General features: G+C 37.1%; 1 protein-coding gene across 1 annotated transcript; it reads right to left on the bottom strand.

Moving 5' to 3' along the window:
* Positions 1-6862: 6862 nt before the first annotated feature.
* On the bottom strand, positions 6863-20461 carry LOC136250008 (uncharacterized). The gene is made up of 21 exons (XM_066042165.1): positions 20234-20461; positions 18415-18648; positions 16271-16321; positions 16127-16195; positions 14642-14844; positions 14396-14591; positions 13396-13503; positions 13016-13254; positions 12793-12971; positions 12601-12694; positions 10944-11089; positions 10706-10892; positions 10532-10649; positions 10386-10477; positions 10225-10327; positions 9858-9992; positions 9239-9475; positions 9023-9190; positions 8789-8950; positions 8399-8454; positions 6863-7241 (listed from the first exon to the last, which is right to left on the bottom strand). The coding sequence occupies exons 2-21, from the start codon at positions 18638-18640 to the stop codon at positions 6957-6959; spliced, it is 3054 nt and encodes a 1017-aa protein (XP_065898237.1). The 5' UTR covers positions 18641-18648; positions 20234-20461; the 3' UTR covers positions 6863-6956.
* Positions 20462-23325: the final 2864 nt, after the last annotated feature.

Genomic DNA, 23325 nt, shown 5'->3' with positions numbered 1-23325 from the left:
CTAGGATACTACTTATATCAAAACTTATTATACCATTAAAAAGCCCTCGCAATGATGAATCTTTTGGTACTAAAATTATCACTTTAGAAAAATGTGTTAACGAATTATAATCAAATATAATTAATAATACACAGGTGATATCAAAGAGACTGTTGCAAATGCCCTTGTATGACTACTCAATTCCCTTGCAGTTACCACGAGCAGGAGTGCACTCAATGTTGTGCTTCTTGCATGAGCATCTCACTGTGTACTGCAGTCTGGCAGTTGTGGCACAAACTCCTCTTTACACTTCTACCATTGCCACTCTCTGCATGGGATGAAGTTCTGCAGCTGATTCTTTCCATTCTTGAGCTTGAAGGTATGTGCAAAGGACGTGGTACTTTGCTGCTGCTGTAGTTGGTGATAAAGATTGTGGTTTTACGTGAGATGTTTTTGAAACCACCTTTTCACAAAACCGTTTATGTCAGAGGGAATCTAGTGTGTCAGTTAGCATTCCATTGTAGAGAGCTTTCTCTCCTGCATCTATCTCATCATTTGTGGAGAATGGAACACCTTTGCCTACTCACGAAACACACTGCTTGCTTTGAACTTGCTAAGGGATGTCCCCTTTCCAATCCCATAGAGATGTTATGTTGTGTCACACCCAAGAATAGCATGGATGAAGAAGATGTTGTTGCAGATGTTTTGACCAAGCTTTTCTTTTGTGGCTCTGATGTTCCAAACGTGAAGCTTTTGAGACTTGCATGGTTGCAGAGCAGAACAATGAGGTCAGTGTCTTCACCAACTAGCACAGTGGTACTGGTACATAGTAGTAGATTGAACAGTCTTCTGAACAATCAAGAGATCAGCTTCTCCTGGTGGCTGGTGCATGGTAAGTTTGGCAGTCCAGTTCTGTGCTCAGCATGAAAATAAATTGCTGCTTATTCTTTCGGTTGACCAAAAACTGGTCCTTCTTCATTGTGATGGTCATGTTAGCAGCACTGCACTAACCTTTCCTTTTGACTATCTTTGTGTTCATATTTTCATAGCTATCAAATACAACTATAGCATACTTGTACTTTCCTGCTACATTTTCTGTGTATTGGTGGTAGATGTCTCCATATGTAGAACTGCAACACTATGCATGGGATGCGCCCCGCCATCCAGGACATACTGAATGCCATCATCTGCAATATCTGGTAGGACACCACTTTCACAAATCTTCTATATTGTATCAGAAAGTGCTGGCTTGTCTGCTTCATAGAGCGAAAGAGGAATCAAAGAGAGCATGAAGTATGAGCTGCACAGCACAACTCATACTTCAGCATGAGCTGAGCTGTGCAAGTATGAGTTGCGCAGATCATGCTTGAGTTAGCCTTCAAGCATGAGCTGCACAGCTTATGCTTGAAGGCTAACTCCAGATCATCTGATGATTGCATGACAGTAGTAAGTCTCTGAAAGAGAAGCAGTGGATCAACCTGAATCCCTCCGAAAATGACCAAAGATGACCAAAAATTCCTCCAAAGATGACTGAAGTACAGGTCTGCCATTGCTTGATGTGCTTGGCATTGGCTCCTCTTGGTTGGCATCTTTTGCTATTTGATGTGGGTTACAGTATTTGCAGCAACATTGCTGATATACGAATGCAGTTAGTGTGAGGTTGACCCAATATTCTTGGTAAAATGCCTGTACTAAATGCATAGTGCTCAATAATATCTCTTACACATGATTTACCAGTCAATATGCTACATAGTTAATGTTGATACTCAATATTAAACAGGTTGGCATACATTAGGCCATACCTATTTAAAATCTTATGTTGTGCAGGTCCAACCGACTGTATAATTATTTCTTCAAAAGTACTATTGAAAATCATGTGTGGATATCAACATTGTGGGCATGTGTGGTTAGAAGCATTATAAGATCATTGCAGATCATACAATGCTCAAAATGCTACAGGGAAGCTCAACCAGGGAGCCTAATGATATAAAAGTAGATTTTAACTACACCCATTGTCTAGTATGAAATTTATCTCTATTAATCTGACCTACCTAGCCAAACTTAAAATAGTTTTTCCCACACAACATAGATATGGGCGAAGTGTATTGAAAGCTTATACTGGTAGGCCAAAGGTCAGACTATTTTACTTTGGTCAGTCATCATGCAAGTGTCAAATTTAATGATATGGTATTATTTTGAGCTCTGGACCATTTGTATGTCTGTCATATTTGTATGCACAATTCTTGGATGCTCTATTTTTGACATAATATTATGTAGTTGTATGCCTCAAATGTAGAACTTAGTACGTAATGATCTATAGTACGCCATGGTGAAGTTGTATGCAGTCTTGAGCTGACTGCAGCTACATTATGTAAATTAATTAACTACAATTACAATATACACATAGAGATACTGAAGAAGTGCACCAGTTGCGGTAAAGAGGTGTATGTAGGCACGAGGAATTGTACTTGTGGTCTGACGTTTCCTAAAAAGTCCAATCCAAAGCAACTGGCGAAGACTGTAAAAAATTGCCACAAGCAATGGAAAATATTACAGACAAAGGTATTTTGGCACATTTGTAAAAGTAATAATGGATATTACTCCATCAGGTTCATACTCTACACAAGTCATTTGACATAGATATAGTTGTGCTCATGCACAAAAAGAATGAGTCTCGCCACACATACTATGATGTGGCAGCAGAAGGAGCAGGTGATACATTTCTCAAAAGGTTTGAGGAGATGAAAGGGTATAAATATTGGAGGAATTTTGTGGAGGCCTATGAAAGTAAGTAGTTGTATAAATGATACATGCGTATGCCATCCTTCGTGTTAATTTGCCAGAATAAGCTTATAGTATGGGCATATTTCCATCTTTAGAGTATGATGCACTGCTACCTACAGCACCTATTTATCATATGTTCTATTTAACACTCTGTGTACCCTGTGTCTTTGAAATTAAGGTAAAGCCAATAATTTATGCATATGGCAAAATTGAAAATTACTCTCACCGTGTGCGCGCGTGTGTGTGCGTGCGTGCATGTGTGTGCGGAGTTGTATACATTCAGCAAAAAATACTGCTAATAGTAACATTTAAGGTTACTCTGAGAACAGAGATTGGACCTTATCATTATTTTGGGCCCTTTCAAAGCATCAACTGTACTGATAGTTAAACACAGCCTTGAGCGATTTGCACAATAAATAGAATCCTTGATGTAACTGGTCACAGACACTGTTAAACGAATGATGGTAACAATTCTATCCAGCTAATTCATTTATATTAACACCTACTATTCCTCTGAGAACTAACAAAAATTGCCGAATTGTGGATGGGTAACTAGATGAAGTATATTGTCAGTTTGACATTATTGCACACAATCTTTGAGCATGACAAGCCCACTGACAATTGTTACCATGGATATGGTCATAGGAGATTGTCAGAGAGGGCCATAGCCCCTGATAAATACAAATGACTTGCAATACTCCTACAGCATCTAAGCAGACCCTCTGTAAATTTGACACTGTATATTGTGCCTCCCAGTACTTCAGCACTTAAATTGCTGCTAATTAAGTGGTTTGCACATGCAATCATGAACAAGACCTGCATTCACTAACACAATGGGCAAAAACATGGCAAATGACGTTTAATTTATCCAAATGTGAGCTACTGCGCATTACAAACAAACAAAACCCCTCAAGGTATTGTTATCATATGGATGGTGAGGAGGTGAGATCAGTGCCTAATGCAAAGTATTTGGGAGTTATTCTGGATGAGCATTTAACATTTAATGAACATATTAAGAAAATTGTTAATAAAGCAAACCAAGTTAGGGGTTTTTTACAAAGAAACATTAGTTCTTGCCCAGCTAGGGTGAAAGAAGCCTGCTATATATCTATGGTGAGACCAGTTGTTGAATATTCTAGTGTTGTGTGGTCACCTTTTACAAATAAAAACATAAACTTAGTTGAGTCGGTGCAGCGTAGAGCCGCAAGATTTGTGACTGGTGATTATGGTTTTATGTCTAGTGTCACAGGGATGTTAAACTCACTTGGATGGACATCTTTGGAGTGTAGGCGAGAAATCTCACGGGTTATCATGCTTTTTAAAATATTACATAATGAAACATCCATTTCCAGTTACCACCTTCCTATGCCAATAACCACATGTACAAGAGGGCACTCTTACAGATTCAGACAGGTATCAGCCCACTTAAACATTTATTTGCACTCTTTTTTTCCCTGCCACTATCAAAATATGGAACAGCCTCCCAGCTACTGCAATTGAAGCAACCAATGTAGATGACCTTCAGAAAAGGATTGTAGACTATTTTTGTACTAATCCAGCTATATAGTCTAAAATGTTGTACATTTTGTTTTCTTGCATGTATCTGTGCTTTATACTCCCTAATGGAGGTCTGCACAGTATTAATAATAAATAAATAAATAAATAAATGTTTGCTCTCAAAATTTTATGGTGAGTGAATACAAGGTAATTTATGATTTGTGTAGGTGGCCAGAACTTAACAATGCAGGATGCCATAGCAACAGCCGGTACGTATTAATGCTGTTCTTTGATAATTTTATATGCTGTGTTTAGTTGGTCAGAACGTAGCAGGGCAGGCAACTGGTACGTATTAATGCTATTCTCTAATAATTTTATATGCTGTGTTTAGTTGGTCAGAACATAGCAGGGCAAGATGCCTTGACAACTCGTACGTATTAATGCTAATCTCTAATAATTTTATATGCTGTGTTTAGTTGGTCAGAACATAGTAGGGCAAGATGCCATGGCAACAACTGGTACGTATTAATGCTAATCTCTAATAATTTTATATGCTGTGTTTAGTTGGTCAGAACGTAGCAGGGCAAGATGCCATGGCAACAACTCGTACGTATTAATGCTAATCTCTAATAATTTTATATGCTGTGTTTAGTTGGTCAGAACATAGCAGGGCAAGATGCCATGGCAACAACTGGTACGTATTAATGCTATTCTCTAATAATTTTATATGCCATGTTTAGTTGGTCAGAACATAGCAGGGCAAGATGCCATGGCAACAACTGGTACGTATTAATGCTAATCTCTAATAATTTTATATGCTGTGTTTAGTTGGTCAGAACGTAGCAGGGCAAGATGCCATGGCAACAACTCGTACGTATTAATGCTAATCTCTAATAATTTTATATGCTGTGTTTAGTTGGTCAGAACGTAGCAGGGCAAGATGCCATGGCAACAACTGGTACGTATTAATGCTATTCTCTAATAATTTTATATGCCATGTTTAGTTGGTCAGAACATAGCAGGGCAAGATGCCATGGCAACAACTGGTACGTACGTATTAATGCTATTCTCTTAATAATAATTTTATATGCTGTGTTTAGTTGGTCGGAACATAGCAGGGCAAGATGCCATGGCAACAACTGGTACGTATGCATTAATGCTATTCTCTAATAATTTTATATGCTGTGCTATTCTCTAATAATTTTATATGCTGTGTTTAGTTGGTCAGAACATAGCAGGGAAAGATGCCATGGCAACAACTGGTACGTATTAATGCTATTCTCTAATAATTTTATATGCTGTGTTTAGTTGGTCAGAACGTAGCAGGGCAAGATGCCATGGCAACAACTGGTACGTATTAATGCTATTCTCTAATAATTTTATATGCCATGTTTAGTTGGTCAGAACATAGCAGGGCAAGATGCCATGGCAACAACTGGTACGTACGTATTAATGCTATTCTCTTAATAATAATTTTATATGCTGTGTTTAGTTGGTCGGAACATAGCAGGGCAAGATGCCATGGCAACAACTGGTACGTATGCATTAATGCTATTCTCTAATAATTTTATATGCTGTGTTTAGTTGGTCAGAACATAGCAGGGCAAGATGCCATGGCAACAACTGGTACGTATGTATTAATGCTATTCTCTAATAATTTTATATGCTGTGTTTAGTTGGTCAGAACATAGCAGGGAAAGATGCCATGGCAACAACTGGTACGTACGTATTAATGCTATTCTCTTAATAATAATTTTATATGCTGTGTTTAGTTGGTCGGAACATAGCAGGGCAAGATGCCTTGACAACAACTCGTACGTATTAATGCTATTCTCTAATAATTTTATATGCTGTGTTTAGTTGGTCAGAACGTAGCAACACAGGATGCCATGGCAACAACTGGTATGTTTTGTGTATTGGTTAGTTGAATAGTGCAACTGTGACTCTATGCATAAGTTGCAACTAAAAAATAATGATATTAAAAGCAGCTCTATCAACTTTTTTTTTCAGGTGTTAAAAGGAAACGAAGAACTCGCTGCAGGCAATGTGCTGGTTGCAAAGCTAGTAGCTGTGGTATATGTAAATTCTGTAGCAATCCACTGTTGAAGAAAACGTGTGTAAAAAGAATATGTTTAAGTCTTGTTTAGGTTTCTTCAGGTTATGTAACTCATAAGTGTTGTTTTAACTGAGCTTAAAAATGTTGTATTACATACAGGACATGCCTGATTTATTGTATGCTGCATAGCTTTATCATGCTCAGTTATAATTATAGCAGAAGTATATACAACTCATGGGATACCAATGGTTGTTATTCCTAACACTTGTATGCACATTATGGTTTTGTAATTCTTGCCAAGAGCAGACTTACTGTAACTTGTCTATTTTGTGTGATTTTATACATCCTTAATAATATAATATGCTTAAACTGAAGACAAGCTTAAGCCCACTGCTTCCACCTAAGTGTACATATAGGGATTGTAATGATTATTCTGTGTCTGGTCTGCAGTCGGTGTTTATTTGTCTTGGTATGAAGGGAAGCTTTGCTATCCATGAAACTATGTGTGAATGTTAAAGTTGATATAGTAATTTATTTCCTAATGTTTGTAGCTATATCTGGTGGTGCTGGTGAAGGTAAACAAAAGGTCTAGCGCATATACTGATAAAAGTTATGTCATAATGTCAATACTCCATGCACGTTACGTGTACTCTTCTGTGTCACTGTTACTATCACTACTGCTACTACTGCAATCACTCTCAGACTGTGCTGCCATGTAATCTTCATCATCATGTATATCCCCATGGCCAGTAGTGCCGATATAATCAAGGTCATGATCAGTGGTGTTGAATAACTCTATGGCATCTGAGAGACGTCCAGCTGTCTCTGCCTTTGCTTGATTCAGTATGGCCAGGGTTCCTCTTAAATGTTGACATCTGTCACTAACCCAGGATTGTGCAGCTGTATCTGGGTTTTCTGTGATGACCTGGAATTGTGTTGGATCACATAAGCATGAGCCATGATATAATATAAGGTACACAATGTACTAAAATCTTAAAATAAAGTATTATTGATGAAGCATACAAACAGATTTATATAGTCACATTTGTTTTATGAAATAATTTATATCAAAGATGTAATTAATTTTGTTATAATTATGTCCTAAACTAGAAGCTACCTGGTGTGAAATAAGATAAAGGATTTCAAGAGTGCACAATAGTATGACGGGGGGTTAAATAATAGTCATATGGATACAATGAACGAATGTGGAGTCTACGGAACTTATAAACCCGAAGGCCTGAGGCTGTAGCAGCAATGGTGCTACTAAGGGCTAGAGGTTTATTATGTAGACTCCACATTGTATCCGTATAACTAATGTAGACTCTTCATGTTACACACTATATACCTCTCTATAGAGCAAAATGAAGTTTTTGATAGCTCAAGCTAATTTGTCAGTTGGGTAAAGAGTCACCATAGCAACCATCAGTTTGCATGTGAAAAATTTAGGTTCGTAATTGGCACAAATGCTGGCGTTTTTTTCATTGGGTAAAGTTATAGTGATTGGTTATGAGGCTGGTAACTATAAGAACTCATGGGAAAACATGGAAAATAAACTTTAATGACTTTTAATTGACATTTAGTCAAGTTGTTTAGTTTAATCAAATGAGGATATGCCCAAGTTAGCAGTCACGTCTATCAAGTGAGTAGTAGTAATAACTGGATGCCAAGTAAGTTAGTTATGCAGACTGTGCCTGAAGGTGTGGGGTATAAGTAAACATGGTGGGGTATAGGAGATTTATTGACCACCCAAAACAGCCTAAATAGAGTCGATATATAACTGGACAGGCATAGTATACAGATAAAATCATACACTGTGCTGGCCTCCTAATTGTTAAAATCAACACATTGATCAGTTGGGAAAGGCCGTGCAATGCCAAAAAGTTATATGGACCGTGTATGCACCTATACAAATATATACATAAAATAATTGATTTTCTCCTATAGCCACCAGCATGCCAAAAATGGTAGAATGATTAACTATACGGTACCAAAAACAAACTAGATACAACAGATCCATATTATTCCTAGACATATACCAACTCAACAGTACAATGACATAACTGTCACATTTTATGAACGTACATTACTTCTGTCTTCTGTTTGTGTTGTTATCAAGTCACTTAATTCATCTTCAATCTCTACAGAGAGAGAACAGACAACGTGTGAGAGTAACATTCTAACAACATGGTTGGCATGCAGGTATCTGGAGTCATAAATGGCAGGAAAGAGCAGCAAGGTTGAATAGCCATTAATTCAAAGCATAGGACTATACCAAGGAGTGTCTACTTAAGCTGACTATCAGCACATTAAGGCATGTGAGTTGACAACCACTAAGGCTGTACATATATGAAAATGCAAGCAATAGAAATAAGCTCCAAATGCATTCTCACCATTTCACATACAACAATATCAGTAGTACAGATTAATATAACTCTTAGTAATAAGTTTGCATGCATATAATGTATATAATACTTTTAACATCTTCAGATAAATTTCTTAACAATTGGCTGAAGAAATGAAGAAAACTATGCATTTCAGTTGTCACTAGGTGCTGTTCTTCTTTCCACCTGCAGCTTTCATTAAAATGTTCAACTAATTCCAATTTTAATTGGATATCTGCACTGCGATGCTGACCTAGCATGTACACAGCATCATTAAGTCTTCGTATTAATCATGGAAACACGTGCACCTTGAATATTATCTTACCTGTTAACTTGGACCAAGGGAAGTCCCCCTCCATAACAACTTCAACAGAAGCAGGATGAAATCCCTCAATGAAAACTCCCAGGGCATTATATTCAGTAATACAAGTAGACAATTTCCTCTTTTCTGATGATACAGATCTCCGTAAATTTGTTCTTTGCTTGCTAGATGCTTCAATACAGCAAGCAATAATAGGTGTACACACAAAGAAAAGCCTACTTGCCACACTCTTGATTGAAGATAACTTTCGTTTGATACTTAAATAATACAGCTCCATTCTTCCCTGTAGATCTTGTAACTTTCTTTGTATTGCCAACTTTTTTCCTTGATGTAAGCAATCTTCTCTACTATTCTCATCACTGATTTGTAGTTTGCTTTCTAAAGCCTGCAGCTTTGTCAAATTCTCAGCTGATTTTGACATAATACTATTGGCTTCTTTGTATAAATGTTGTGTTCCTGTAGTACATGTGCAATACACATAATATTACATTTGCAGCAAGTGGCATATCTAGGGTGAGCCTATATATAGGGCCTAAACTCTGGTGCCCTATCTTCTCTATGCAACATGGAGCTATGCTCAGTCAATTTATCAGAGCAGTACTTGTCATCGTGCATTATGGATTTGAAGTGAAGAAGAACCAAACAATTTATAGAACACTAAATCAGTTTATGTTTTTTATAAGTGCTTTAATTTTCCATTTTGATTGATAAATTTTTGGCAGCAAGCAGTGATCAACAAAACCAATGTCTACAGTAGATATGCCACATTTGTGCATGGATTAGTGTGCATACCAGGGTTTTATCAGCACTATGATAGCAATTACATTCTGTGGTTTACCAAATATTATACTCTCCACTGAAGAATTATTATCATTGTACTGACTCAGCTGGCTAGCTAATCCAAGACTTTTCCACAGTAAAAAGTAGGTTTCTCTATCATCATCAGGATTATGATCTTCAGAATTAATTTCCCCTGTATATATTATCATACAAGAAAAATGCATCATAACTGTTGCTATACCGGACTGTTGGCATGGCAATGTGTAAATCTATACCATGTATTCACATACAAAAGAAATAGTCTATTTAAGCAAGTTGCTGCATAAAACCAGTGAATTTCTGTATAAAAAGTTTCCATCAAGATTTTATGGCACATACTCTTAATATGTACAATCATATTAAGAATACTAACTGTTACAACTAACTTTTAGCAGCAGCTACTATTTCCTGTTTATATGATTCTAAGATAGCTTGTGGGAGCCCAATTACATTCATCTGTCCCTCCACTGCAAGAAGCTTTTCTTGGCACTAATATACAGTACAAATGAACATTGAACACATTTTAATGTGTCATGCATGCATGGACCTTTCGAAGACGGCGCACTAATGTTCTTGGAAGAGATCGGATTTTTCGGTCATTCCAAAATATAACTGCTTCAGTCAAAAACTCCTCTCGTCCTAAACATATAATTTAAACATAACTGTATGCCCTAGCTAACAGTGTAATCTTACTATAAGCTAGCATATTCCTTGTTGGAAATGCCCACTGGGACAAATAGCTAAACAATAGCTCCATATCTTCTCCAGAGCCACTACCTGCACCATCTTGCCAGCGTCCTCCCCACAAGATCTTGAGTTTTGAAGCTGACAACATATAGCTACTTGGGTATGACAATTGCTAATCACCTGACAATGCCATGAGTGGGCTTTCGAATGCATTATGGGAAGACAAGGCTTCATGTCCAAGGCTTCAGGACAGTCAAAGTTGACCCTTTCACTCCATGGAAAGTACTGGCACACAACATCTTGCCACATGAATTTCACATTTCTTTCACACAATTCTCCCGTGTGCAAAAAGTGAGTGTAGCCAAATCTGCACCTCCAAGTGTGTAGTGATGTACATAAGGTATACGAAACAACTTACAGTTCACCACGAAACATGTTCACTGCCTTTAGAGCTAATGTATGACGACAGCCAGCAACCACTAAACCAGTTTCATCAAGATTCCTCATGGTTTTAGATGTTGCTTTGGCAGCTTTCCACCTAGTTGTTCCACACATTCCTGTTGCCTACAGTAATATCTTGATTAACTTAACAACAACTATGTACTCTTCGTGCATGCTTTTTTAATGTTAACAATATATATGTATATCTAATATATAAATCATGGCTATGGGTTGTATTCTGCATATATACAAAGTGAGTCCAAGGTTAGAAGAAGTTTACCCACTGCAAAAGTGGGGGATTTATCAGTGGTAAATTTCTAATGACCGGTTGTATATCTGTGGAATATTAGTCTCCCTAACATACATATATGGGGAAACCACACGGGTGTCACATCTCATGAATTGAGCATGCCATCGTCTTGAAACTAGGAGTGGTCACTTCAGAAATTAAAATTTGTACTTACAAATAAAGGCAATATGGATAATATCATGGGGTTCACCTATTTGTTACAAAACATATCATACAGTACGATGGTACTGTATAGCAGGGACCAAAAAAGAGTGGGCATGGCCCATGCAGAAACATCTACCTCACTTTTCTCAGGAAATGATGAGTCAGTATTGGTTAGGCAAAACTAAACCCAAGCAAGCCTTCAGATTCACCCAAAATGCTTTCAACAAGTTGCTATGGAATTATAAAAAAAGATTTATTCAACAGAATTTTCATTGTCTAATGACTGAGTAACTGACTGATGCCTTAAGACAAGTGTCTTCAGACAACCATAACTTGATAACGGCTAAGGCTACTGGCTTGATTTTTTCATCATTTAATGTTGCTTCAGCCCGAGAGGTGCTTTTTGCCTACAGCAGCAGCTACTGTTCATGTATCATGGACTTATTACTGAGCTCACCTTATGTGAAAACATTACAATACACGTGCAATGTACAGTCTCTCAAGTTGAATGTCAATTCGAGTGTCAAGTTGAAGTTGACTATTCAGGTTAACTAGGTGTAACACGTGAAAGCAATATTGTAGTAACTTTCTGTGGCATGCAAGTTGGAAAGGCGTAAGCAAAGATATACACGACTATACATGTAAAGTATTTCTAAACACACATTTTGCTCACAGTGCTGATAAATATTCTGCATTGGATGTTAGTTGTAGTACTAAGTGTTTTACTGTGATTTAATGTCGTTACTCAGTACATTTTACTGCCATGCTATGGTCCCTACTCTAACTGAAAATTTCAATGTCTTTTTTGTACTTTTTTTTTTGTTGTAAAATATTGTAAAACCATTTTTTTTTTTTTTTTTTGTAAAATATTGTGAAATATTTTTTTGTGCTTGTCATATTTATCCTTCCTGTCTGAGAGATTTATTAGTTTCATAATAAGATTTGTTTAATTCCTTCCTCCTATTCCGTCTTGCTCTTATCCTTGGAAGGCATCGTCACATACCTGACTTGGATGAAAACTATCTCGGAGAAAACAAAAACAACAGTAACAGAATTTTTTATATCAATTTTTTTGTGTATTTGTTTTTATAATTACCTACAAAATATTAACAGGAAAATACCATGTATAGAAGGTACAAGCATGCATGTATATATTGCATGGAGTCATACAATAGCTTACGGTATCATCCCTGTATCCGACTTGCTGCAAATGTGCATCTACTTCTTCATTCTTGCAAATAAACAAATCTTTATAGTATGAAGTCCGAATACCTCTACATAAAACACACATACGTATATATTACGTATATTAGATACAACAACCAAAATGAATTACAGTCCCACCAAGCACGTTTGTTTAAAGCATACTTACCTAGGAACTTTGCTGAATCTATAAAGTTTTCTGTTTCCATCAACATGCATGGAATGGTGGTCTTCGAAGCATGCTGGACATTGAAGAAGTGGATGTTTCTTCAGCTTCAAAATATCCAGCCTCATGTATCTATACTCCTCAAATGACTTCATAAAAGTTGTTTGATTTATAACAGGAACCTGGATGATATTCAGTAAAAAAATGCTATACATTATATACTAACTCTTGCATTGTCAGCAGAAATTTTTTCCAAAGTGCGAATAAATCCTCCAGTTGATAAACTGGGAATGAACTTATGAAGAGTGTCGAAAAACTCAAGTAGATCTTGTGAAAACATATAAGCAATATCACGGGAAACATTACCAGGCCAGTATCCAGCTGACACTACAGATGAAAGTCTGTCATCGTAGTGGTAGTTGCAATTGTTGCAAACGATTTGAGAGTCGTCTAAATCATACCGCCCTGAAAAAATGGACATGTGTAATCGTATAGTGACAAAGACAAATTTACTAGTTAACAGATACTGCATGCATAGTCCATTTAAAATTGTACAGCCAAAATAGCAGCACTACAACACACATTTCAGTAACAAAAATTGCGTGCCTTTGCAAGTGACTATAATGACTTTTTTGTTTAAAGACACTCTCTTCAATGTGCCACCTTTTGCACAATTCTTGCACCTCCAGACTGCTGGTAGTGCCCAATATCGCTCTGTAGAATAATGTACACATGAGTAACGTGCATCAATGTTAGTGACACATAACTACGTACTATACATATACATTACAGTTGTACTTGAGTTAAGTGCTGTGACAAAGCGATCATTTAAGCATAATTAAAGTCAGTGAAAACAGTTTCATGACACATTGAAATTTCAAGGCTCCAAAAGATCAAACTATTAGTGAAGCTCTAACAAATAAATCAATGAATAATAGATGGACCTGTATGGAAAGGTGGCACCATGAATGATGAAATCTTTGCATTAAAATTCTGCCATTTGCACAAACAATTTTAACAGTACTATCAAAGTACTGCACACAAAATTATGATTGCTAGCACAATATAGGACATATATATGTGTACCACTCTGCATGGGCAATTCAAAGGCACCATGAGTGCCAGATTTGTATATGGCACTGTTGCAGACAGCAACGAGTGCATTATAAGTTTTAATAGTGCATATACTGGCTGCTGTTTTGTGCAGCGTTGCACAAGTGCCGGTGGCTGAGACCACTACGACAACTCATCTAATAGGTGGAAAGATGCCTCAGTTCACTCAAATTCTTTTATAGCCTAACATGTAAGAGTTGATTGTGGGGCTGTAACATCATTGAACGTCCACCAGACGGCATTGAAATGTCACCATTCTGAAGACCAAGATCGATATTGGCGTTCTAGCTACTTTATAAAAGAAATGTAGCCATACAGCAATGCCTTTTTCTCCTAGTAGGTGAGTAGTACATAACAAAGTGCACTTGTGCTCTGCTTGTACATATGCAAGCCTGACTTCCCTCAGGCTCGTACGTTTATATCAAGCAGAGCACTTGTGTATGTTGTATAATAAATACGTACAATACAAATGATGTGATGCACATTACTATACCAATTGTCTTAGTTTGCATCATGTGGTCTACTGTAATTGTAGGTGGGATTGACTCAAAATGGCTACCACGCCATGCTTTTCTGTCATGAAAGGGTGAAACCTCATGCAGTCTACCATCACAAGCTTGGCATAGTACTCCCATAGGAGTACACTCAGAACACCGAATGAATCCAGTGCTTCCACAAAAAGTGCATTCCTATACATTAAGATATTTGTACCAATTTATATGTTTACTACTGTACTTACATTGTTATGTGGAATGCTTTGGTTAGAAATAACAGCGTCCAGCAATACATTTCTCGTCTCATCCCAACTCTCCTCTCGTCTACTTATGCGAGATTGCCACTCTGATGGTCTATCTCTATTGAATCTCATGTTTTGTTGATGAGCTCTTAGCTCATTTCTAAGTTGATCACAAATCAAAGTTAGATTTACTGTAGCAGCATCATCTAAGTGCATAAATAGCAGACCAACAACATAATTATTTGAAAGTAGTATATATGTGCTGTGATGAGTCATACTGATAAACAATTAAGTGCTGGCATTATTTAGTGGATATACAGTGATGATTTACATATTTACATGGATTCTTGTACACACTAATAGTTGCTGCGATTGAAATTAGAAATTAGGCCAAGCACATGACACGACATACATGACAAAATGTCCTTATTCAAACTGTTTATGATTGTTGCAATTTGTGGTGTTTTGTAATAATTGTGCTTGATTAGTATTATATTATGTATCCTTTGAATTGACATTGTACGGTAATGGAAAAAATTTGTCACAGGTAAGTACAGTTTATATAATCTGTTTACATAACTACTCATAGGTATATGCATCTATCAGATATCCACACTGTTATTAATGACTAAACTTCAAAGAAAAGAAAAGCCAACAGCAGTCACAAAACACAGCTATTACTGCCCAGCAAACCAGCACAGGGATGTCTGTGCACCACTGTAGGGCTTAAGTCTGTGCATGCTTTTGGGGCAGGACTAGTGACCAGCAGGAGGATTCACCAGGTATCGTTCACTATCGTCCAGGTATCATTCACCATCGTCAAGGTATCATTCACTATCATCCAGGTATCATTCACCATCGTCAAGGTGTCATTCACTATCATCCAGGTATCATTCACTATCGTCCAGGTATCGTTCACTATCATCCAGGTATCGTTCACTATCGTCCGGGTATCATTCACTATCGTCCAGGTATCGTTCACTATCGTCCAGGTATCATTCACTATCATCCAGGTATCGTTCACTATCGTCCAGGTATCGTTCACTATCGTCCAGGTATCATTCACTATCGTCCAGGTATCATTCGCTATCGACCAGGTATCATTCACTATCGTCCAGGTATCATTCACTATCATCCAGGTATCATTCACTATCATCCAGGTATCATTCACTATTTTCCAGGTATTATTCACTATCGACCAGGTATCATTCACTATCGACCAGGTATCATTCACTATCGACCAGGTATCATTCACTATCGACCAGGTATCATTTACTATCTTCCAGGGTTCAGGTACGTATCATTTACTCAAAGTTGCTTCCCCCTTGGGCACCAGGTTCCCATTATACAGCTGGGTAAACTTCCAAGCACACTATATGCAGGACATTAAGTCAAGAAAAGGACATGGTACACAGTAGTATCATAATTAAACACTTTGTAAATATACGTATAACTGTATGAACTCATATGACAGCATTGTCTATATACCTGACTCTCCATCAACATCATTCATAGGATCTCCAAATTGGTCGCTCTGTTCATAATTATGGTCAATGGCTATGTGTACACAAATAACACTCATGCATGAAGCACAGTTAAAGTGCAATATTTATACAATGTGATTGCACCCACCTAATTCAGAAACTTGTTCATTCTCTGCACTTGCACTTTGCACACCATTAACTGTTGTATAACATTCAGTTAAATTGCACCCATGTACACACAATACAATTATACATATGAAATATCTTGTTAATTTAGCTTTGCACACAAGCCTTTGTGTACTGATGGTTAACATTATTCACAGTGAGATCTATCTTTAAGATAATCAAAGTTATGTGTGACGTACCCTATTTTGCAAAAATCATGTATTTTTTTACCAGCAGTTATAACCACCAACCTTTATTTGAAGGTCAGCGGCATAGCCAGGCCTTTATGCTTACCAGGGCTAACCTGTCACACCTGAATCTAACTTGTGCAATACAGTGGTAGCTCTCTACACTCAGCGAAATGCGAAGCATGAGCTATCTAGGGGGGTCTGGGGGCATGCCTCTCATCAGGAAATTTTGAGATTTTAGGTGTAATTTGCGTTAAAAATTACTCACTAGGGAGGGCATTTTGCAGCTGCCACTGCTAGTCATGCCGTTTACCAGATCGACACATTCATTACTATATAACCTCATTATTGGTACTTTTCCTTCTTTTTTTCTGGCAGTCAAAAGGGGTTTGCTGACCTACAGCTAACGTTTAGCTGGATGATTCACGTTTTGACATTATCAACTCACATGAATATATAGTTGTAATTTACGATAGTGGGTTTAATTTACGTAAGCTCCACAGGTGGACCCAACAAAATGAGCTGCAATGGAGTACAAGTAACAACTGGGAGTGTAAGTACTGTCTGTGTGTGTAGTGTGGTTTGTTGACTTCTGTTCAGAGTTCTTTAAACTTTACTAGGGCTTTGTCCTCAGCCCGGATGTAGCTACGCCTCTGCTCTGTTGAAGGTATTTGATTAAAATTTTCACTGACGATAAATTTTATGGCTGTACAGAGTTTTTGTGAACCATGAATTAACTGCCTGGCTTCCTAGAAGTACTGTATACACTAGAAAAAGGCCATATGCTTGTGACTAGCTTCTTCATATCATTCCAAATAGCATGCAATCACTGCATGATGTGAGCCATTTGGAAATTATTATTTCTTGAAATAATTATTTCTTAATGGGTGTTGCTGTATCACATTATGGTATAAGTAGGGTGTTGGTAAGGTGGTAGGATTTAAAGTGGATTTAGTGTTATTATGGTACATGCTTCATATCATACATACAAATTGTTGAGAGATATGACTATATAGGCTCTATGCTTCAATAATAGTGTGAAAATAAATGATCGTCACAACACATAAAACTGCAAAATTCCTTATCTTTCTTGGTCTGTGAAAAGTTCGTTTGCATAATTATAGTAAAAACATTGGAACATACTTTGAATACACTAAGCCACAATGGCAAATATCACATTTTCATTTTTCCAGGCAATCACTCCAGCGCTTTGTCGCAGCCAGCTGAACACATTACGGTTTAACATGCCTATTGGACTATTTTTCCAGAAGGCAGAATTGTCAAAAGGCAGACCTGTCAAAAAGTATAAGCCAGATATGGTGTATAGCCACATGCAGAGTTGGGGTCGTTACTCTAAAAATGTAACTCGTTACATATTACTCTTTATTTCTACTCAATGTAACTCGCTACAGTTACATATTACTTCCAGAAAAAAAGTAACAAGTTAGATATTACTCGTTATTCTGAGGGCAGTAACTATAATATTATTACATATTACATTTGTTCACTACACGAGTGAGACATGTTTTTCTGGTGTAAGTTCAGCCTCAAAAACATACTTTGTTGTAGTATCGTGGCCTCATAGGCACTCCCTATACACTATTACTCTTTTTCATGCCTGAAATGCTGTCTCCAGTGCTGTCTGGACCCAAAATGCAGCCAATCACGAGCTGGATACGATGTGCATTAAAGAGAAGTAACGTGTTACAATTTCCGGATGTAATATCCGTTACATATTACCCGTTACTTCATCATGTAATGTGTTATATTACACGTTACTGCAAAACTAATATTATTACGTAACGCGTTACAAATGTAACTCGTTACCCCCAACTCTGGCCACGTGATGGTGGTGCTATTTTAAAACTTGCTCATAGACTAAAATAATCAAAATAAGGTCACACAATTGTTTGCATTATATAATCCATATACCACTTACAATTGTCTTGGTGCCTATTTTCCACTGGCTTTCTTTTACGTGGCCTTTTCCTTGACGATGTTATTCTTTCTCCAGTGGCAGCATCATATCTGACTTCAAAGGTTGAACAGACTCTTCGCTTAGGAAGATTATTTCTTTTGATAGATGCTTCAAACTGTGCATGAAGAGCCTCTACATCCTCCTGACCAGTATCAGAAATTGGTGTAGATGTTCTCTTGGATGTCATTGCAACAACTGTATAAAAACAATGTCATTCACCTTAAAACTGACTAAACATCTTAAAACTGACTAAAATAGCTTCATTTTATGGTATATAGTTGCATAAATGGTTTTCATACTTGCAACTTTGTGTATGATCAAAGTACATCAAGGGTAAAAACCTTTTGGTTATTTTAAAAATTTGGTGTTACTGTCGAGTAAAAACAAAATAGTGAACATAAAAATCACAATTTTTTTTGTTAAAATGAGAAACTTAAGTCTATATTTATGGTGAAATGTACCGTATGATACAAATTTTTGGCTGGAGAACATTTTGGCGAATTTGGCAAAATTATTTCAATTCGCCAAAAGTTTGTGTCCAAATGTTTAGCCAATTGTAAAAGAGTGCTATATACAACACGAGTATTTGCCAAAAATAAACTCACATAAATTAACAGATTTCTCCCGCCAAAATTTTGCATTGCATGAAATTCATTACATGTAGCCATCCAATTTATGCTCGAATGCTTACAGAAGCTCTACCAGCCAGTAAGGATATTTTCTCCTACAAATTTCATCTAGAGAGTGCCTTTATTATCATAAGGTACCCATGTGGTACCAAATGGATATTACTTTTTATTTATTAAGATTTTCCAGCACAAACACTGAAATTCCAGTTCCTGTGAATGAGTTTCTAATTATTCATCTTGTAAAAGGAAAGTACGTATATAGCTAAGTTGAACAGTACAGGTCTATATAGTTATTCGATGCCACATATATAGGCCTACTAAGTAATAACGTGTCTATCCAAGTTTTGTTGAACTTAGAGGGAAAGGATCAGCATTCTAAGCCTAATTCCCATATCCTGGGGCAGAATTGTTAGGATGAAGTGAAACGGGTATGGTATCCTGATCTACTAGTTTCCTAGTCAATGTGAGTGCTGTCCACAAGACAGTTGGACCGTATAGTTCAAAATAAGTCCCTTTTCATTAGTATTCATGTGGTCAAAGTAAATATGAGAATATGTTGAATAAAGCTAACTTTGATGGCAGGCATTGGAAGGGTGAACACTCAAATTGATTTCTGACATCTTGACATGTACCTGGCCATTAATCCTTGAGACAATAGTATAAAGCATGTGTTGAATTAGCTATAGTTTGCAAAATTCAAATGTTACAAGGATGATGTCTCAATGTAGCAAACTTCTTCATGTGCATGAAAATATGTAGTACATCCATGTGATCATTAAAAATTCAAATCATCAAAATTTGGTATGGCTACCAAAAAATTGATGCAGGTGGAGATGAGAAACAAGAAATTAAATAATGACGGCCTAGCTACACAGCTTAGGATCTATGTAGCTGGTTTCTTTAAACCACCTTAAACAAAACGCAATACTGATACGTATCAAAAACCTTCCCTGTAATGATTTAATAGATTATATTGTGACATTCATAACTGCTCAGAGGATGGGGTTATGGGGTACTAGGTAAAGTGTATCCACACGTATTTATCCCTTGCGTCACCTCCAGTGCCATGCATTACACATTAACCAAGTGTGTCTCCCAGGCTAATTCTACAATATGGGACTCATAGTTACAAACAGTGAAATGGCACTCACATTTCTGCGTGAAACTGGATTCCTGAAAGCAGCAACAATCGAAACGATATTGATGGTGTGCATCAACTGAGTAGTCAACCCGGCAGCTGCAACCAACCCGCGACAGACTCAAGTTTGCATGGTATCAGTATACAGAGAAATCCCCGACTAATGCTTGCCCCCTAGTTCCCTGTATACTTCCCACCAGACACTTCGACCGTATAGTTCAAAATAAGCCACTTTTCACTATTGAACCATATGGTCAAAATAAGTACGAGAATAGGTTGGCACGCACGCACGCACGCACGCACGCACGCACGCACGCACGCACGCACGCACGCACGCACGCAGGCAGATAAAAATTCGAATTTCAGTATTAAAATTCTATATCTGGCCACCTGTGCTTTCTTGTTTTCATTGCTGTATTTGATGTAACAATGTTTCTCGGATGATTTTTCTAAAGGTGACATTTTAGGCGGCATGTCATTTTTGGAGGATCCTTATTTAAGCAGTACTACCGTACAGTTGGATTATAATTGGCAGCCAAGAAATGGTAGTTATATTGATTTGTCTATTCATGGTTAATATGATGATCACTGTATCCATAAGTTATTAAGTGAATTTAAGTGTACTCAAAAACTGCCAAGCTGTAAAAAAGTGCACCCTCAAAAGTCATGTAAAATCAAAGGTGGCAACCAAGTGAATGTTGATCAATGACTGTATCACCATGCCTTACATTTCTTTGGTTGCCACTTTTGATTTCACAACTTTGTTTACCCTGAGTTTTTTTTGGGAGGGGTGGGGGGGCACACCCTTTTTACAGCTTGGCTGTCTTTGAGAAGATATCACTTCTATTTGTAATTGATAGCCCCAAACCAGGCCTGTAACTGGCTTTAAGACTTGCCTGTTTCTTATATTACAACAATATAAATATGTGTAATATCTTTATTTGAATGAACTATTTCATTGCCAGTCACAACAAATTTGCAACTATAATATTATCCCACAGCTAAATGTTCTACAGGGTGACTTGGTACGTAGCCTGAACACTTTTACTATGGTGGAACTCTCTCTGTAGGGTGACCTGTAGCTTAGCTGAACTCTCTAAAGAATAACTTGTTACATAGCTGAACTATCTACAGGGCAACTTGATACATAGCTGAACCCTGACTTAAATGACTGTCATCTAGCATAATGCTCTAATAGGGTGACTACACTATTACAGCATCTCAGTTGTGCACTTGTTACACGTTTTGCATTATAAGTTGGTGACTTTATCCTATTGCTTTAAACCACTGAAAGGCCTTTTTCTATAACAATTAATCTATCTACATACTGTACCAATTTTCCCAAATACATTGCCTGGTTGGCATGACAACTTTTGGTTTTTATTCATAAGAGTCGATCGCATGCTACATCTGTTTGGTTTTTGCTTTAGTAACTCCAATCCATGGTCATTATCTATATTTCTTTCACACCACAAAAAGTTTGCATTCCAATGGTTAGTCCATCTACACACCAAAATCAGCTTGTTCTTTCAAGCAGTTTACCCTGTAGGTGTAGCAGGTCTTTTACACAAATAATTGCATACCAAATTCACATAAAAATACTGAAATTTTCCACCGTGCTAAATTCCAATGCCATTGGGTGATACATTTGTGTTTTATGAGTGTTTTTCTAAAGTGTGTTATAGTGTGTGGCTTGCCCTACCTGGCAGCCAACTCCACTGTAAAAACCATTTTGTTAAAACAAAGGAAAATGGAGACATGTATGTTTGAAAATCTTATTTTCATTCTTCCTGTTCAATGACACACTGGTATGGCATGCCAGCTTCTTGGACTGATTCTATAGAAATGGAAACGGGCTGGGAATGACCAATGGAAAGTGCCTGATTACTTATACACAGTAAATGGAATACTTTGTAAACCCTGCATCTTAGAATGTTGACAAGTTAACTGGTTTGTATGTCAATGAAAATCTTGACTGCTTTATTAGAGTATTATTAGTGCATGTGATTGCCAGGGTCCTGCAATATTGCACAGAAACCTTTTGGCATAAAATCCAACCCATGCATTGACATGGTGACCTTTATTCTGTTGGTCATTCCATTTCCATAGAATTCTACAAGAGGAGTTCTGTTGCTCTACTTATAAGCTTCTTTGATGCTTGGAAACTAAATGAGGTTATGATCTAAGATAGAAAAAGCTATGTAGAGTAAACCTGTGGTTTACTATACTGAAATTTTGCTAAAGCTCCTCAGACTGTAGCATTGGTAATAAATTTGTGAGATACATATCATGGGTTCATGCCAAAGTCCTGTGTGTACACTATACAGATAGGATCATGGATAGATAAATCACCTCATTATCAAGGCATCCCTGTTAGTGAGATATCCTAATTTCAGGGGTACAAATGCGTGCGCACTAATACAATACAAAATGGGTAAGTATACTGATTATCAAAGGTGTCCACTATATCAGACCTTCCCTATATTAGTAACAAGTATAACCTAGATCTCACTTAAACTTTTTTGAACTATTGATGGTGAAAATTGTAGATGTCTACATATCATAATATCTATAGTAAACTTCACCCTTTTGGTGTTTACAATAAAGGCCATACAGCTATAGCTAAGGATTTTGGCATAGATATAGGATAGACCAAGTAGACACTTAATTGATAAGCATTCTTTATATATCAGCTGTTGGAAAGCATCCACTTTCATGATGGCCATCTGGTTCCACTCCTCTATAAATATTGATCAGGTGAGTTAGATTCCATCTGCTATGTGACGTACTACACAGCACAACATTATATACTAATAATTGTGAAATTTAGTGATTTTTGTTCCTTTGTGTCTTTATATCTATCGACAGCATTTCAAACCACCATCGTTTCTCCTTTTTGGTAATACACCATTTCTATTTTGATGCGCACGTGGCACTGATGATTATAATGCGTCATTTACATGCAGTAGCTAAAGAGACATTTTGGGACCTTTACCAAGTGTCCAGATTATGCAGGTGTCCTCATTTTCAAGTGTTCTAATTAGCTAACTGGTTCCACTGTAGATCACATCAGAGCTGTCTGCTTCACTAGAAAAACTTGATCTT

This window comes from Dysidea avara, chromosome 3 (genome assembly GCF_963678975.1).
Source record: "Dysidea avara chromosome 3, odDysAvar1.4, whole genome shotgun sequence".
Taxonomy (NCBI): Eukaryota; Metazoa; Porifera; class Demospongiae; order Dictyoceratida; family Dysideidae; genus Dysidea; species Dysidea avara.
Note: the sequence above shows the minus strand (reverse complement) of the source record. Positions and strands in the feature narration are given on the sequence as shown.

What these genes read in the sequence shown, in the direction of transcription:
- LOC136250008 (XM_066042165.1), bottom strand. Translation starts at nt 18,640, where the DNA reads ATGACATCCAAGAGAACATCTACACCAATTTCTGATACTGGTCAGGAG. An exon ending in CATTATAGTCACTTGCAAAG is followed by an intron (nt 13,255 to 13,395) that starts GCACGCAATTTT and finishes CCATTTTTTCAG; the next exon opens with GGCGGTATGATTTAGACGAC. An exon ending in TTTCTGCTGACAATGCAAGA is followed by an intron (nt 12,972 to 13,015) that starts GTTAGTATATAA and finishes AATATCATCCAG; the next exon opens with GTTCCTGTTATAAATCAAAC.